At 42.0% G+C, this 15,709-nt stretch overlaps 1 protein-coding gene across 4 annotated transcripts; it reads left to right on the top strand.

Moving 5' to 3' along the window:
- The first annotated feature begins 3,134 nt into the window (after positions 1–3,134).
- LOC103148047 (solute carrier family 23 member 1-like) lies at positions 3,135–13,957 on the top strand. 4 transcript variants are annotated; one of them, XM_016678936.1, is made up of 13 exons: positions 3,135–4,607; positions 4,940–5,767; positions 6,399–6,533; positions 7,297–7,454; positions 7,864–8,023; positions 8,570–8,751; positions 8,927–9,047; positions 9,140–9,296; positions 9,389–9,642; positions 9,729–9,893; positions 11,906–12,014; positions 12,156–12,251; positions 13,384–13,957. In XM_016678936.1, the coding sequence occupies exons 2-13, from the start codon at positions 5,720–5,722 to the stop codon at positions 13,605–13,607; spliced, it is 1,809 nt and encodes a 602-aa protein (XP_016534422.1). In that variant the 5' UTR covers positions 3,135–4,607; positions 4,940–5,719; the 3' UTR covers positions 13,608–13,957. The 4 variants fall into 4 exon arrangements, with proteins under 4 accessions (XP_016534422.1, XP_016534423.1, XP_016534421.1 ...); XM_016678937.1 differs by having other exon boundaries at positions 3,135–4,992; positions 5,598–5,767; XM_016678935.1 differs by having other exon boundaries at positions 3,135–5,767.
- The last annotated feature ends 1,752 nt before the right edge of the window (positions 13,958–15,709 follow it).

Genomic DNA, 15,709 nt, shown 5'->3' with positions numbered 1-15,709 from the left:
AAAATCATAGACTCATGAAAGATTATCAGACTTAGTCCACTTCTGAATAATGGGCTACTCTGTGTTGTTCCATCACATTAAATCTGACGTAAACACATCGCTGACCACAGTCACAACGTGACACGGTGTGGAGAAAGTCAACAACTTTTTCTAAACAAGAAAGTTCATGTTAAATGTCTGTTGCTTGCAGCAATTGTCAGAGTTACACTGATAAACAAAGAGCTAGCTCCCTGCTAGCCCCCGGCACCTGTAGCTCTCAAACCTCCCCAGCTTGACATCGCTTCATCTGCTCTCCCTGCTCTGGCCTTACCTCTTTCTACGGCCTGCATTGGTTTTGATTTGTAGCTATAAACTCCCACAGGGCAGAGCCGAAAGCACAAGCTGCCTGTGAATATAGCGAGGTACTGCGAGTTTCAATCAGATGCTCCATTATTACACTGGAAGATTGATCTCGCTCCTAATGTTTTGAAAGGCATAAAAACATATTATAGCCATGTTAATACGGTTAGTTTATCAGAAGGAAGCTTCGATGTCTTGTGCTCTTGTTTTCCGTTCCAGATGTATGCTCTTTTCCCAAATGTTTTTTTTTGTTGTTTTTTTGTAACGACATTGAAGTGATTTTGTCAAACGGCGGCAGAAGCAAGGCACAATGAGGCAGCAAGAGAAGGCAGTGAAGGAGCAAATTAAGCAGAGTAGGACTGATAGAAAGATGTTGTTTCTAGAGAAGTTAAATGTGGATCTCTGGGTTTGTCCGCATTCGTTCCAGTACCAACTCTTACAATCTGGCACCGACTGTGCCACATGGAGCGTACGGCGCAGCAGTGTGAATTAGTGAGAGATGGAGGTCAAATCAAAAACTACAGGAGCAGCTTTGATGGGCAATCGTCACAATTTATAGATTTGAGTTGGATGATGACGACAACTGATGATGCTGAAAACAGGAAAGAGGAAAGCATATGCTGCTGCACCCCATTAAAATTGGATTTACCACAGTTCCTTCCTTCACACAAAAGACTTGTATACATTCTTGTCGTGTGAGACCATCCTTCTGTTGTTGGGTAATAAAACGATAGATGACGACGTTGAGTCGGTAGCAATGTAGAACAATTTCGAGAACTGTAGTTAAACTCTTTGGGATAGATTTAGCATCATGACTTCTAACGCTAAGGAATATTGGATTGTGTGTCTTTTCTTTATGTTTGAGCTCAGTTTGTTCATCTCATCACATAATAACCAATTATCACTTTTAAGCTTTGTCAATGAAACTTGCCCAGCTCTCCCAGATTTCAACAGATCTGTATTGAAACGCTAGTGGTGCGTATGTTCTTAACAAGAAGAAGGGCGCCGAGTCAAATTCTACTTATGGCCTCATACAACCTTGTGTCAGCTGTGATAAAAACCTACATCATCTTAAAACTTTATAGTAGATGTATGAAACTCAGAGGGTTACTTTCCTGAAACTTCTTACTTACTGACTGAGTTTAAAGAGCTCAATGTTTTTCTGGAACATTGTTGGGACTGTTCCAGAATATAGAGATCGGCTTCCAAAACGCAAAAGAGAAGTAGATGGAGAATTTTCCTAGAACTTACCAGGTGCTTTTCTGGAAACATTCCCCTCATAACACTGCTTGGTTCTTCAGCTTCAGGAAAATACGCACCGGGTACAGTAAAGGTGCCAAGAATGTACCCGGTAAGTTCCTGGAAACGTTTTGGAAAAGTGAGCTCCAAGTTTCAAGAAAATATGAGCTGTAGATTATGTGGAGCTCCTAGGTTTGCATCCCTGCTTGATCCTTCATATCAACATGTGACTAACTTCAATTCTTACCTGAATGAAGAGGAAAGAGGGGGATCAAATAATTTGGACCGATGGCATTCATCGCAAAAGGCAGCAATAAATCTCTTTGTCGATGGTTCATATTTGGAAAAAAAACAAAAAAAAAACACAAATCATTCTGAGTTGCACTCACACCTGACTGCATCCTCATGAGCGGCGCAATAAAACTGGCGCATGGCGATTAGTGCTGCGCAACACCGCAGTCATAATTCTGCAATCGTAATTATGACGAGACCTCAGCACAGCAGCACAGTTTGAGATGTATGACCTGGGACAGATTACTGTTGGTTTCTGAGGAAAAAAATCAATAAAAACAAGCAAGCATGAGCTCTGCTCACTTCAAAAACGTAACCCCACGTGCAAAATTACAGTGTAATAGCATCATCAATACCGTGTCTCTCTCTGTAAACAAAGTGCAGTGACAAAGTATCACCCACGACCATGTGGGTTTTATTAGGACGTTTTAGTGGACTACTAAACACAGTAATAATAATAATTTAAAAAATCAAGTCAGTAGAAGTGCTGGCGGTGCAGAATACCTCAGCAGGACAGCCACAGGTGTTCTGCCTCGGGGTGCGTGGGTTGATGCTTCCCCAGGTACTTGCTTCATTTTTGCTTTTGTTCTAGACTCAGGACTTCTACAGGTGAGCTGCAGTGTGATTATAGTCTATCTGAAAACACCCCCAGAACGGAGGACGTGTTTGATATGCCGGGTGAGACTCCTGCTGGGTTTTCTCCAGTTTCATGCTTGCCGGATCTCATTGTTTGCAGTGCTTCTTTGTGATTTTTAGACAAGATAAGACACTTCTCTGCTCCGCCACTGATGTATCTGATGATTGAAGTACCTCTCCACCATACCAAGTTTGGTAAAGGTCTGGTAATGAGCAATTTATCAGGCGTGTTGGAGCATGGATGTATCTAAAAGCTGCAGGGTGCTAGCTGGAGTCGGAAGCCCTCGTCGGCGAGAGAGAAGCAGGATTTCACTCTGAAAAGGATGCAAATCAAACCTTAGGGCAACACAGAGACACAAACAACCGGGCAGTTTCAAATCAGGCTTTGCTGAAGGATAACGAGAATGAGCAATGTGCTCAAAAAGTCTTGGTGCCGCAGGCACAAAAACTGTTAACACAAACCCGCTTATTTTTCTCAAGTTAATATTTTCACAGTTTGTATTATTTTATATGTGAATATTCATCAGGGATGGCTCCATGTTCTTCAGCTCCAATTTATTCAGCTTCTAATTTATGCTCGTTGTGATGTTTTATTTTATTTTATTTTTTTGCCCATTACAAAACTCAGTAGAATCTTAAATCATTTTACAGAAATCAAAGCATTTATTGAAACACTTCATGAATAAAACAGTATATGTGCCAAAAAGGCACATCTACTATTATTTTTAATTTTTTTTTATTATCAGTCTGAAATTTATTGCATAATGAAATCAGATGATTCCCTGCAGGACAAATGTAATTAAGAAACATTATGATGAGCACTACTAAATAAGTTGGTGCTGTATGTCGTCTCTTCTTTTCTCCTTTTGCCCCATGTTTGAGCATGTTGTTCTGGTCTGGTTTCCAGTTTCTTTGTGCGTTCCAGCCTGGGATACGTGCAGTAAAATCTGTCCGTCATTCAGTCGCCAGATTAACAAGTTTTGACAATTTCCATATATGTTTTGAGATCCAACAGAAAGGAGCAACGCAGTAACACTTCCATCTGTACCTGTTCAGACCTTTGCCACAAAAAAAACATGTCAGTGTATGAGTGATGACTCATAGCTGAAAGGGAATGATTTTATTTATTTTTTCTTGTGACAATTACATTGTAAACTTTCAGTATACTTGGTGGTGGGCGAGTACACTCACAGAACGGCCTGAATTGATTAATTTTATTTGTTAATTGTACATGTGCAATGAGGGTTTGCATACTTTCCAGAGTTACATGTTTACACCTGTCTTTTCTACTTTAGAGAGAAGCTGTTGTTTCTCTCCTTTGTGTGTTTACTTGTCTGTTTGACTTTCTGTGACCTTTTCTGGCTTTAGAATATAGGAAAAGTTATAAATTAGCTGTATTTTAAGGAAAGGTATGTCTGGGTTTTGCTTAGGTTAAAGGCAGAGTTTCTCAATTCTGGTCCTCAGGCCTCCATAGCCTCGCATGTTTCAGCTTCTGACACACACCTGGCTTCAATCTGTGGGTGATTAACAGACCTCTGCAGCACCAAATGCTGCAGAATCGCATTATTAGAAAAGTACTTTCTGTTGTTACACAAGCAGGAGATACACTGCTGCTCTTAATGTTCAGGAAACAGTAGATTAGGAGGCACACTGCAGTTTGTTTTAATGAACGCGATTGCTTTGAAAAAAAAAAAAAGAGCACTTCTTACTGGTACACTGCTACAAACCTTAAATGTAACAAACTAAGCTGCCGTTTGGCTGCGAAATGATACGGCCACATTGTTTAAAAAAAAAACAAAAATGTTGCCCATGGTTAATGATGTGCTGCACTGCAGCGAGAGACATTAGAGCTTAGTGTGCTGCAAAGACTTTCACTTGGAATATTAATGACTCTCAACATGCAGGATCAACAAGAACTTTGTAAGTAAAAACACAACGATAGGTGGGCTAATGTGAGCAGAGAGTGCTGCAAGGCACTAAGCAGTGCAGGTGTCACGTGTGTGTTGCTGCACGTCTGCCCGAATAATTCATGTCACTCTGACCTGCTCTTGGCCCGTGGTGTTCTGTCTTCCGCTGTTGTTAACCCAGATCAGCGAGAAAAGGTGAGTGTGCACGACTCCCCCCGTGGACTGCACTGAAATATGCTTCAGAAAACATCCAGGCGTCGGATTTTGTGACCTGAAGTTTACCTAAGTGCCCACAGGAAGTTGCACAGAGCAGAGATCTTATGATTTAAACACGCAAAGAAAAGTGTTCTGCCTGTTTTGGAAGGTTTTTATATTTTTATGTTGAAGCAAATCGGATCAATTTAAGGTTATTCAAAGGAATTTATGTTCAGCTCCCCAGGGTGTATATATTATAAAATCACCTTTTACAAATTACAACTAGATGGAATTGAGCTGTTGTCTTATCGATTGTTTTTTGTTTTTTTCAGGACAGCATGATGCTGCCACCACAATGTGTTACCATGGGGACGGTGGATTCAGGGTGATGTTTTGGCTCAGATAGGAATCTGATTAAAACTAATCTGTGTTGTTGTAACTGTGCCGAAGGATCCTCATTTCCTCTAACAACTTATCAGCGGTCGTAAAACAGACCCAAGAATCTGTCTTGTGTATTCGACAGAGTTGTAAAAATGAGTAACAGTTTAGCTCCAAGATAAAAAAAAAAAAAACATAACTTGGGATCGTTCCAATATAAGTCCCAGTAAAAACAAAACAACTTTACAGCTCCCCTCCCCCCGTTGACTCACCGGCGTATAAACCTATCGATGTCAAAGGTTGCCTCTTGTGTTTTACTTTATCTCTTTGCAGAAAAGCAAAACGAATCCCGCAGTTTTTGAGGTTTGAAATCGACTGCTTAGATTTAACACCTATTTTAAGACGGTTCCACTTTTAAACTTCCTTCAAAGTGTTGCATGCCATGTTTGAAATGGGAACGCTGTCCCTCCCTGCGAGTTGGTGGGAGATAAGGAAGGTGAAAGACTTGCACCGGTTTGTCCCGCTGAGATCATGTAGCTGAGGTGGATCTGTTAATGATTTTGAGAATCTGTGATCAAGCGCGTGTGTGTGTCTGTGGGTTTTTTTGTTTAGTTTTTTCCTGGGATGAGAGCACGCCGATGAACACCTGGGTAATGGGAGAGAACAGAAGAGACTCTCTTTTCACAGAATCACTTTACTGACTACTTCCTCTAACCGTTTTTGGTTCGATTGCGATGGATTCAGTGAAGAAAAGCAAAGGACATGACAACCTGGGATTTGATGTGAGTACAGTCACTACTTCATGTAAAACCAAGAGCTTTTTGTTCACATGTACGTATTTATAGTTTTTCCATATATGTTTGTGAGCATAGCTTTACAAAGATGAAGATTTATACTTCCATAGATGTTCTATTAACCTCCTCAAGGAAACTTTAGCGATGCACAAGCTTCATAAATGTACTGTGCTCTATGTTCAAAATCTACAAGGATTTATTGATTCAAAAAGTCTACTTTTTAAAGTTTTTTTTTTTTACTTTAAAAGCAACTTCTTCGCTCCTTTAAATATATTGAAAGAGGCATCTCTGAATTCTGTCGCACATAATAATGGCACAGTACACTTTTAGGATCCGCACTTTTTTGTCAGGTCATGGAAACGTAACATGCTGTCGTGACAAATTTAGGGCACATATCAGTAAACGTGTGTCTGTGTTCGAGTCTCCAAGTAAGCTTTGACGCTTGTTTGTGTCAACAACAAAAAAATGACAGTAATGTAGATTTAGTGCAGAGTTGACAGGTGAGTAATCGTTTGACTTAGTTAAAAGTGATTCCTTGTCATTTCTTAGTCTTCACAATTTATTCTGCTTGTTTTTTTCTTTTGCTTTTTGTTTTTTTTTTTTGGATGTTGCACTACAGTTGCAGGAGCAAATCCATGATCAGGAGGAGAAGCCGAGCAGGAGCAGCGGTGTGGCAGAGGAGGACAGAAATAAACCAACCTACTGTGTGACTGATGTCCCTCCTTGGTACCTTTGCATTTTCTTGGCTGTTCAGGTGGGTGTACTGCAATCTGGAGCACAGCAGGCAACAAATCTCACTGTATGTTAAAAAAATCAGATCATTTATAAGTTAAATAAGTAAAATTTATTATTTTTACAACAAACACAGGGGACATGTAATAGTTCGCAAAGAGGTGTAAAGGAATTTACCCTTAATACTAGTTTTCAGTTTGCATAAGCAGTTAACGGGAATTAAGGTAAATCAGCTACTAACTTCCTTCTTGTGGAGTGAACTAGTTACCGAAAAATAGTCTCGTTTTCAGTCAGCGATGGGCTCCAGGTCAGTTCAGCTATTCATCAAATCTGGTATGTTCTTGTAGATTGCATACTCATGGATTTAAACTTAAAAAAAAAACAAACAAAAAAACATTGAGGTAGAGGCCTTCTTCACTCATGCATGCTATTCCTTTCTGTACTTTTATTTTCGAGGAACAGCAATTTAGGAAATGCCTGGTAACCAAAGTGGCTAGATGTGATTAGGTGATGTTTGCTGGCTTTGGGGGAACAAATTGCGCAGATGAAGCCGGGAAGGTGACGATAACTCCAGATTTGAATAAAGAAGAAGCATAAATGTCAACAGGCTACTCGGACAGAGGCTCAGAAAACAGCGGCAGAGTGATTTCTCATGAACTGAATGAACCAGGAGGTATTTAGGCTAGGGAGGTTCGATACGCGGTTGCTAGGCGAGATGAAGGCATGACGGGAAAAGGGAACGTAGGGCAGCAGGTGTGTCAAGCTAATCTTTATCTCCTCCACAGCACTACCTGACGGCATTTGGTGGGATCATTTCCATCCCCCTCATCCTCTCCGAGGGTCTGTGTCTGCAGCATGACACCCTGACCCAGGGCCTTCTGATCAACACCATATTCTTTGTTTCGGGCCTCTGCACCATTCTGCAGGTCACCTTTGGTGTCAGGTGAGAACTCCTGGTTTGGGAGGGAAAAGGTCCAAAGTGTTTGAATGTTTTGTAGTTAAATAGCAGATCAACTGCGTCTGTTTTTGTCCAGATAGCGTAAGCCAGTAAGTTTACAGTAGAATGAGTCAATGCTAAAGATGGTTAAACGTCCATGTTAAACATTGGCATGTTAAGTTTCGAACAAGTGCACACTAAAATGACTGAAATGTTCCAGAACAACAGTGCGTTGACCCTCTTTTTTAATAAACTAAATGCAAATGTTCCTAAAAAAAAATAAATAAATAATTAAAATCCACAGCTTTAAGTTCGAAATGACACCTTGTTGTTTTGTAGCGTTATGACCTGCTTGACTTTTGTTGCAGACTGCATTGCTTTTCATTTGTTTTTGTTTTCTTCTTCAAACTTGGAGACTTCCTATCCTGCAGGGAGGTACGTTTGCCTTGGTGACCCCAGCCATGGCCGTGTTGTCTATGCCAGAGTGGCAGTGCCCGGCTTGGACACAGAATGCCAGCTTGGTCAACACCTCCTCCCCTGCTTTTATCGAAGAGTGGCAGGGCCGCATGAGAACAGTGAGCCAACACCAACAGCTTCATTCTCTAACGCAGATACTCCGTCTGCAAAGCTGGCAACTTGCGCATTTAGAATACCCATTACCAATTGTTTCTTTGCAAAATAAGTCAAGTCGGATCGGATGGAGCGTGTCTGAGGAGTGATTTCCAAGTCTAGTCACAGATTCTCTCGGTAACATATTCTGATACAACCGACTCCATTGCGGATGGATTTTATTTACTAGCAGGGGATTGAATGCATGTGCACACCACACTTTTCAGAACTGCACAGCAAAACCGTTTGAAAATCATTCCTTTCCTCCACCTTCATAACGACGTGCTACTTTGTGTCGGTCTGTCACATACGGTCTAAATGAAATATGATCACTTTTGTGGGTTTAAAGTGACAAAATATGAAAAAACAAACAAACTAAAAACAGAAACAAAAAGAGGAGTACTCTTTCGTGGCATTGCATGTGTTTCCTGCCCTGGGGAACTATAACAAGTTGTGGCCGTTATTAAGAGTGTTAGTGCTCAGGCTTCTGGTTCTTGTGTTTCTGTCCACAGCTGCAGGGCTCTATCATGGTGGCCTCTGTCCTCCAGATTCTTGTTGGTTTCTCTGGCCTCATCGGGTTCCTCATGCGCTTCATCGGGCCCTTAACCATTGCCCCCACCGTGTCTCTGATAGGCCTGGCTCTGTTTGACTCGGCGGGAGTAAAAGCTGGCAGCCACTGGGGTATTTCTGCTTTGTAAGTAGCTCCTTGGAAAGAAAACTCTTTAATTCAAGAGCTCGGATTTCCAAAAAGACAGAACATGACGTCTCTCCTTCAAGATGCGTTTTTACGACTTGGAGAGCAGCATCTGCTTGTCTCGGGACTGGCTTACAGTTTGAATGTTATTCTGTTCCTTTTGTCGTACTCACAGGACGACGGGGCTGATCATCGTGTTCTCTCAGTACCTCCGTCTCATACCGATTCCTGTTCCCTTGTGCTGCAAAAACAAGAAAAGGAAAACCGCAAAGTTTTACATCTTCCAAACCATGCCTGTATGACGTCTCCTGCTGTGATTCGCATGTCACTCGGGGCTAAAATGTCGACATCAGAGCTCTAATCCATACTAATTTTAGATGTCAATTAGATTCTGCTGGGCATCGCCATCTCGTGGTTAGTCTGTTACCTCCTCACCATATTTGATGTCCTGCCGTCTGATTCTGCTCGCTACGGTTACCTGGCCCGCACTGATGTGAAGGGAAATGTGGTGAGCAAGGCCTCTTGGTTCACGGTGCCATACCCCGGTGCGTAGCTTTACTAAAAAGAAAACAACAAAAAAACACAGTTTGATTGGTCGAGACCAATTCAGCGATCAACAGTTTGACTTGTCTTTCAGGCAGGTGGGGGGTTCCAACCGTGAACCTGGCAGCTGTGGTTGGGATGCTGGCCGGAATAGTCTGCTCCATGGCAGAGTCTGTGGGCGACTACCACGCCTGCGCCAGGTTGTCGGGGGCGCCTCCTCCTCCGAGGCACGCCATCAGCAGGGGCATCGGCGTGGAAGGGATCGGCTCTTTGCTGGCAGGGGCCTTCGGGACGGGCAATGGCACCACGTCTTTCAGCGAGAACGTGGCGGCTCTCGGTATCACCAGGGTAAGTGCAAAAAAGGAAAAACGCTGATCGGGTGCTTTTACAGAGTGGCTTTAAAATAATCCCCTTTTCGCGCACTTTGTTGGCAGGTGGGTAGTCGGACTGTGATTCTCCTGAGTGGATTTCTCATGATTCTGATGGGAGTGGTGGGCAAAATTGGGGCCGTCTTCACCACCATTCCCACTCCTGTCATCGGAGGGATGTTTCTGATCATGTTCGGTGTCATATGTGCTGCTGGGATTTCCAATTTGCAGGTGAATAGACAAGTCTATATACATATATATATATTTTTGTTGCTGACAAATTTCTCCAATCGTAGCGCTTTTTTTTCTTTTTTTTCGGTAATCCTTCGTTTTGGACAGTTTACAGACATGAATTCTTCTCGGAACATCTNGGATGGAGCGTGTCTGAGGAGTGATTTCCAAGTCTAGTCACAGATTCTCTCGGTAACATATTCTGATACAACCGACTCCATTGCGGATGGATTTTATTTACTAGCAGGGGATTGAATGCATGTGCACACCACACTTTTCAGAACTGCACAGCAAAACCGTTTGAAAATCATTCCTTTCCTCCACCTTCATAACGACGTGCTACTTTGTGTCGGTCTGTCACATACCGTCTAAATGAAATATGACCACTTTTGTGGGTTTAAAGTGACAAAATATGAAAAAACAAACAAACAAACCAAAAAAAACCAAGAAAGAGGAGTACTCTTTCGTGGCATTGCATGTGTTTCCTGCCCTGGGGAACTATAACAAGTTGTGGCCGTTATTAAGAGTGTTAGTGCTCAGGCTTCTGGTTCTTGTGTTTCTGTCCACAGCTGCAGGGCTCTATCATGGTGGCCTCTGTCCTCCAGATTCTTGTTGGTTTCTCTGGCCTCATCGGGTTCCTCATGCGCTTCATCGGGCCCCTAACCATTGCCCCCACCGTGTCTCTGATAGGCCTGGCTCTGTTTGACTCGGCGGGAGTAAAAGCTGGCAGCCACTGGGGTATTTCTGCTTTGTAAGTAGCTCCTCGGAAAGAAAACTCTTTAATTCAAGAGCTCGGATTTCCAAAAAGACAGAACATGACGTCTCTCCTTCAAGATGCGTTTTTACGACTTGGAGAGCAGCATCTGCTTGTCTCGGGACTGGCTTACAGTTTGAATGTTATTCTGTTCCTTTTGTCGTACTCACAGGACGACGGGGCTGATCATCGTGTTCTCTCAGTACCTCCGTCTCATACCGATTCCTGTTCCCTTGTGCTGCAAAAACAAGAAAAGGAAAACCGCAAAGTTTTACATCTTCCAAACCATGCCTGTATGACGTCTCCTGCTGTGATTCGCATGTCACTCGGGGCTAAAATGTCGACATCAGAGCTCTAATCCATACTAATTTTAGATGTCAATTAGATTCTGCTGGGCATCGCCATCTCGTGGTTAGTCTGTTACCTCCTCACCATATTTGATGTCCTGCCGTCTGATTCTGCTCGCTACGGTTACCTGGCCCGCACTGATGTGAAGGGAAATGTGGTGAGCAAGGCCTCTTGGTTCACGGTGCCATACCCCGGTGCGTAGCTTTACTAAAAAGAAAACAACAAAAAAACACAGTTTGATTGGTCGAGACCAATTCAGCGATCAACAGTTTGACTTGTCTTTCAGGCAGGTGGGGGGTTCCAACCGTGAACCTGGCAACTGTGGTTGGGATCCTGGCCGGAATAGTCTGCTCCATGGCAGAGTCTGTGGGCGACTACTACGCCTGCGCCAGGTTGTCGGGGGCGCCTCCTCCTCCGAGGCACGCCATCAGCAGGGGCATCGGCGTGGAAGGGATCGGCTCTTTGCTGGCAGGGGCCTTCGGGACGGGCAATGGCACCACGTCTTTCAGCGAGAACGTGGCGGCTCTCGGTATCACCAGGGTAAGTGCAAAAAAGGAAAAACGCTGATCGGGTGCTTTTACAAAGTGGCTTTAAAATAATCCCCTTTTCGCGCACTTTGTTGGCAGGTGGGTAGTCGGACTGTGATTCTCCTGAGTGGATTTCTCATGATTCTGATGGGAGTGGTGGGCAAAATTGGGGCCATCTTCACCACCATTCCCACTCCTGTCATCGGAGGGATGTTTCTGATCATGTTCGGTGTCATATGTGCTGCTGGGATTTCCAATTTGCAGGTGGATAGACAAGTCTATATACATATATATATATTTTTTTTTTTGTTGCTGACAAATTTCTCCAATCGTAGCGGGTTTTTTTTCTTTCTTTTTTTTGGTAATCCTTTCGTTTTGGACAGTTTACAGACATGAATTCTTCTCGGAACATCTTCGTGTTTGGGTTCTCAATTTTTTCGGCACTTACCATCCCAAACTGGATCATGAAGAATCCCGGCGTCCTAGAGACGGGTACGCTTCACGTGCTGCTTATTTAACCTTGAATTACGACTCGGTTAGCTGTTTCTGCTTTCAGTGGGGAAACGGTGAGCAGGTTTTCCCAAAAAGCAAGCTGTTATTTCACTGTAGTGTCCTCTGTGCGTTATGACTCAGGTGTCAAAGAGGTGGACCAAGTTCTGCATGTGTTGTTCACCACCCATATGTTTGTAGGAGGGTTCCTCGGCTGCTTCTTGGATAACACGATTCCTGGTAAGCTGAAGTGGAGAGCTGTTGCTGAGTTACAATAAAGTCCTTTCTTTCTTTCTTTCTTTCTTTCTTTCTTTCTTTCTTTCTTTCTTTCTTTCTTTCTTTTTTGGCACTGATACATTCAATCACAATGTGTAATGTTTTTTTTTCCCCACATATTCTGACATTACTACAAACCTCTTTTTTATGGTCTGTTGTATTTTTATGGATTTTATGTAACACTAAGTGCTGCACAATACAGAAGTGAAACAATGAAAGAAAAGAAGAGAAAGAAATTTTTATTACAAACCAAAAAATCTGAAAAGTGTGGCATTCAGTCCCCGTTGGCAAATATTTAGCACTTTTTTTTTTTTGCAATAAGTCTATTCTGATATGACTCTATCGATTCTATACATGGGGGGGAATGTCCACCTTTCCTTCCAAAACGGCTCAAAAAGGAATGGAGAGCATCAGTACATTCAAGTATTACGAGCTTGACCTTTGTCTTGGTCAGTCTAACATAAATATGCATTCATCTAACTAATTAGCTCAGGATTTGATAGGTGAACCACTCCCTTTCATCCATCTGATCATCATATCTGATAATCTTTTGAGTCTCTGCTATAAAAAAAAAAAAAAACTTCCACAGCACTATGCTGTCACCACCATGTTTTACTTTGGGGATAACAAGAGAAGTGTTTGTTTTCCACCAAATAGATTTTCTATTTGTGCTACTCCTCAGTATTTACTGATGCAGTTCCTTCTGAAGGCACTTACTTGCAATGGATTTCATTTAGGGGTGTTTAGGGGCATGCCACACATTTCAGATTTTCTTTAGCAAAAAATAAAAAAATACAGAAATAAATTAAACCCATATATGAGTTTTCTTCATCTTTACAACTGCATGCTGCTTTGTTTTAATGCATCACACACATTCACATAAAATACACTGAGATTTGAAGTTCGGGGGTGTGAATAAATATATATATATATATATATATTTTTTTTTTTTTTTTTCCAATATTCTGATTAAGATGGCTTGAATTCATTCGCACCACACATCGTAAACTTTTATCTGGCGTATAGTGCCAGAACCGAAATCATCAACATAAAACTGTAAGCCAACTGCATAAACGTATATTTTCACCTCATCCAGGGACCAAGCGTGAACGTGGCATTCTCACCTGGAACGCAGGACATCCCGAAGACTCCAGTAACGACTTGGCGTCAGAAGAGGTTTACAGTCTCCCGTTTGGGATAACGACGTGCCTTCAAAAGCAGTCCTGGGTCCGCTACATCCCCTTTTGCCCACCAAATGAACCTGAGTCAGGGGACGGCATGCCAGAGAGCGAGGGGACTGAGCAAATGACAAGAGTTTAAACTTTAAAAAAAAATAAAAAAACAAATCATGGTATTAGTGTAATTAGGTCACAAATTAAAAAAAAAACCCTGAAATAATTAATTTGGTTTCACTTTTCTTTGAGCATTGATTATCATAGCCCATTTGATTCATTGTAAATTGCTGTTGATGTTGTCCTGAGTAAAACCGTGAATGGTGTCCTTATTGTGTTTAAGTTGAAATGTCCAGAAACCATCACAGTGTTTATTCTTGAGGAAATGACAGCTTAATAATGTTTCTGTTCCACATGGAGCAGACGTGACGGCCTCTGTCAACACTTTGAAAAAAAAAGTGAACTACTGAATGATTAAAGTGTTAAAGTAATGCGCCATTTACTTATTTATTTATTTTCCCCCATTTTCCTTCAAATAAGTCATGGTGCTGAAGCTGAACAGCATAACGGGTTGCTCCTCAGTTTCCCCTTTGAAAGGAAATTAAATACGGCCTTAGGATGTATTTATTATCGCACATCCACATCTCCAATCCAAAGCAGCAGCAGCAGCAGCAGCAGCAGCGCTCCAATTGTCATTGTATTTCTTCTACGAACACAGATAACACATCATCTCCATCTCCACTGTTTACCTTCCACACTGTCAACTCTTTGTCTCTACTTTCATTTCCTCAGTCTAACCACCTCTGACAGGCAGATGGGAGACGGTGTAATGTTTGGACCAGAGGCCATATGCACGTCTCCCGAGGGTGTGTTTTGACTCTTGGTCAGTGGTTCACTGCCCACTCTATAAGGCTATTTCTGGATCATGTGGTATGGTGATCTATCATCCTATAACAACATACAATGTATTTTATGGTTGTAATGTGGCCAGATGTGACAAAATGTAAGGAGCGACAATCATTCCGTAAGGGGCATCTCAGTGAGAACATTTTACAGCGTATAAAACTGTGCCTGCTGATGTTCTGGAAACAGGATTCTCAGCAGGCTTTTATATAATACTCGGCTATTTGCATTTCAAATGAAAGAGATGCAGAAAGTGAGTCCTGCTAATCTGGGAGAGGTTTAATTTATTATATCACAAATGCTCTTTCTGCCTGAAACAGGAACTGATTTTATTTTCCCTTTCAGCAAATTCTACTCACTCCCTTTCTGGCTTTGAAGCCCTGAGTAAGACCAGTTGTGGACAGGCGAAAACGACAGCGAATACCAGTCGTATCTGTTTGGCATAAGAGGCATTGAATCATCCGCAGGAACCACATTGCACTCTAATGAGCCACGCAACTCTAGATAATCTCTGCAAACAGAAACGGGGACATGAAAGTAATCGTATTCCATCTTATTTATGATCTGTGTTAATGCTGATGTGGCAGATTTGTATTTGAAATCTCCCTATCTGCTTGGAGAAGCGCCATGCTGACTTCATAATACTTTCAAGTGTTGTGAGCTGGCATTTTATTATTCATGTTTCTTTGTTCCTGTTTTTTTTATTTACAGGTCACAGGAGACCAAACGTTTTGTAGCATTAATATGAATATAAGTAAACGTTTTCCCAGACGCATCTATGATTGTGGAATTTAAAGCTGACATTTGGGACTCTTGTGACACTGCAGTTTGCAGGTGAAACTCTCCACTGTTGCAGATATTTACTCCTGTTGTCCACAAGAGGTCATGAGGGACCCTTTAGACTGCTGGTATATGTGCCAGTAATATTGCGTCCAGCTTAAACATTCAAAATAGTAGCATTTTTAATTATTATGGGTTTTGACTTGGCCATTAACGCGTGAAAACACTTTGATCTAAACTACAACCTTTGACTTTGTGTTTAAGTAACTTTTCTGCCCCTGTCTCAAGTGTCTTGCAGCCTCTAACAGGCTGATTTTCCGCCAAAGATAGTATTTTGTGTACAAGCCAACAAGTTCAGTTTGGGTCTCAGCTAACAAAAATAGCTTGTTTTATGTTCCTGTGCATGGCCTGTTAGAATGTGTGAATAAAACTTCTATGACTTTCTTTCAATTGCATTACCATTAATAACTTTTGCAACATATTGTAGCGGTTAAAGGGTGCTGTTATGTTGTTATGTGTTTTTCCCATGAGGCTTAGCGGCAGAGAAGAGGGGGAACCGTGAGTGAA

This window comes from Poecilia formosa, unplaced genomic scaffold (genome assembly GCF_000485575.1).
Source record: "Poecilia formosa unplaced genomic scaffold, Poecilia_formosa-5.1.2 Scaffold196, whole genome shotgun sequence".
NCBI lineage: Eukaryota > Metazoa > Chordata > Actinopteri > Cyprinodontiformes > Poeciliidae > Poecilia > Poecilia formosa.
The sequence above is the reverse complement of the archived record's forward strand: the minus strand, read 5'-3'. Positions and strand labels throughout refer to the sequence as shown.

Excerpts from the sequence above, each read along its gene's own strand:
- LOC103148047 (XM_016678936.1), top strand. The coding sequence starts at position 5,720 with ATGGATTCAGTGAAGAAAAGCAAAGGACATGACAACCTGGGATTTGAT. Across the intron at positions 9,048-9,139 it reads ACATCTTCCAAACCATGCCT|ATTCTGCTGGGCATCGCCAT; the intron begins GTATGACGTCTC and ends GATGTCAATTAG. Across the intron at positions 9,643-9,728 it reads CGGCTCTCGGTATCACCAGG|GTGGGTAGTCGGACTGTGAT; the intron begins GTAAGTGCAAAA and ends CTTTGTTGGCAG.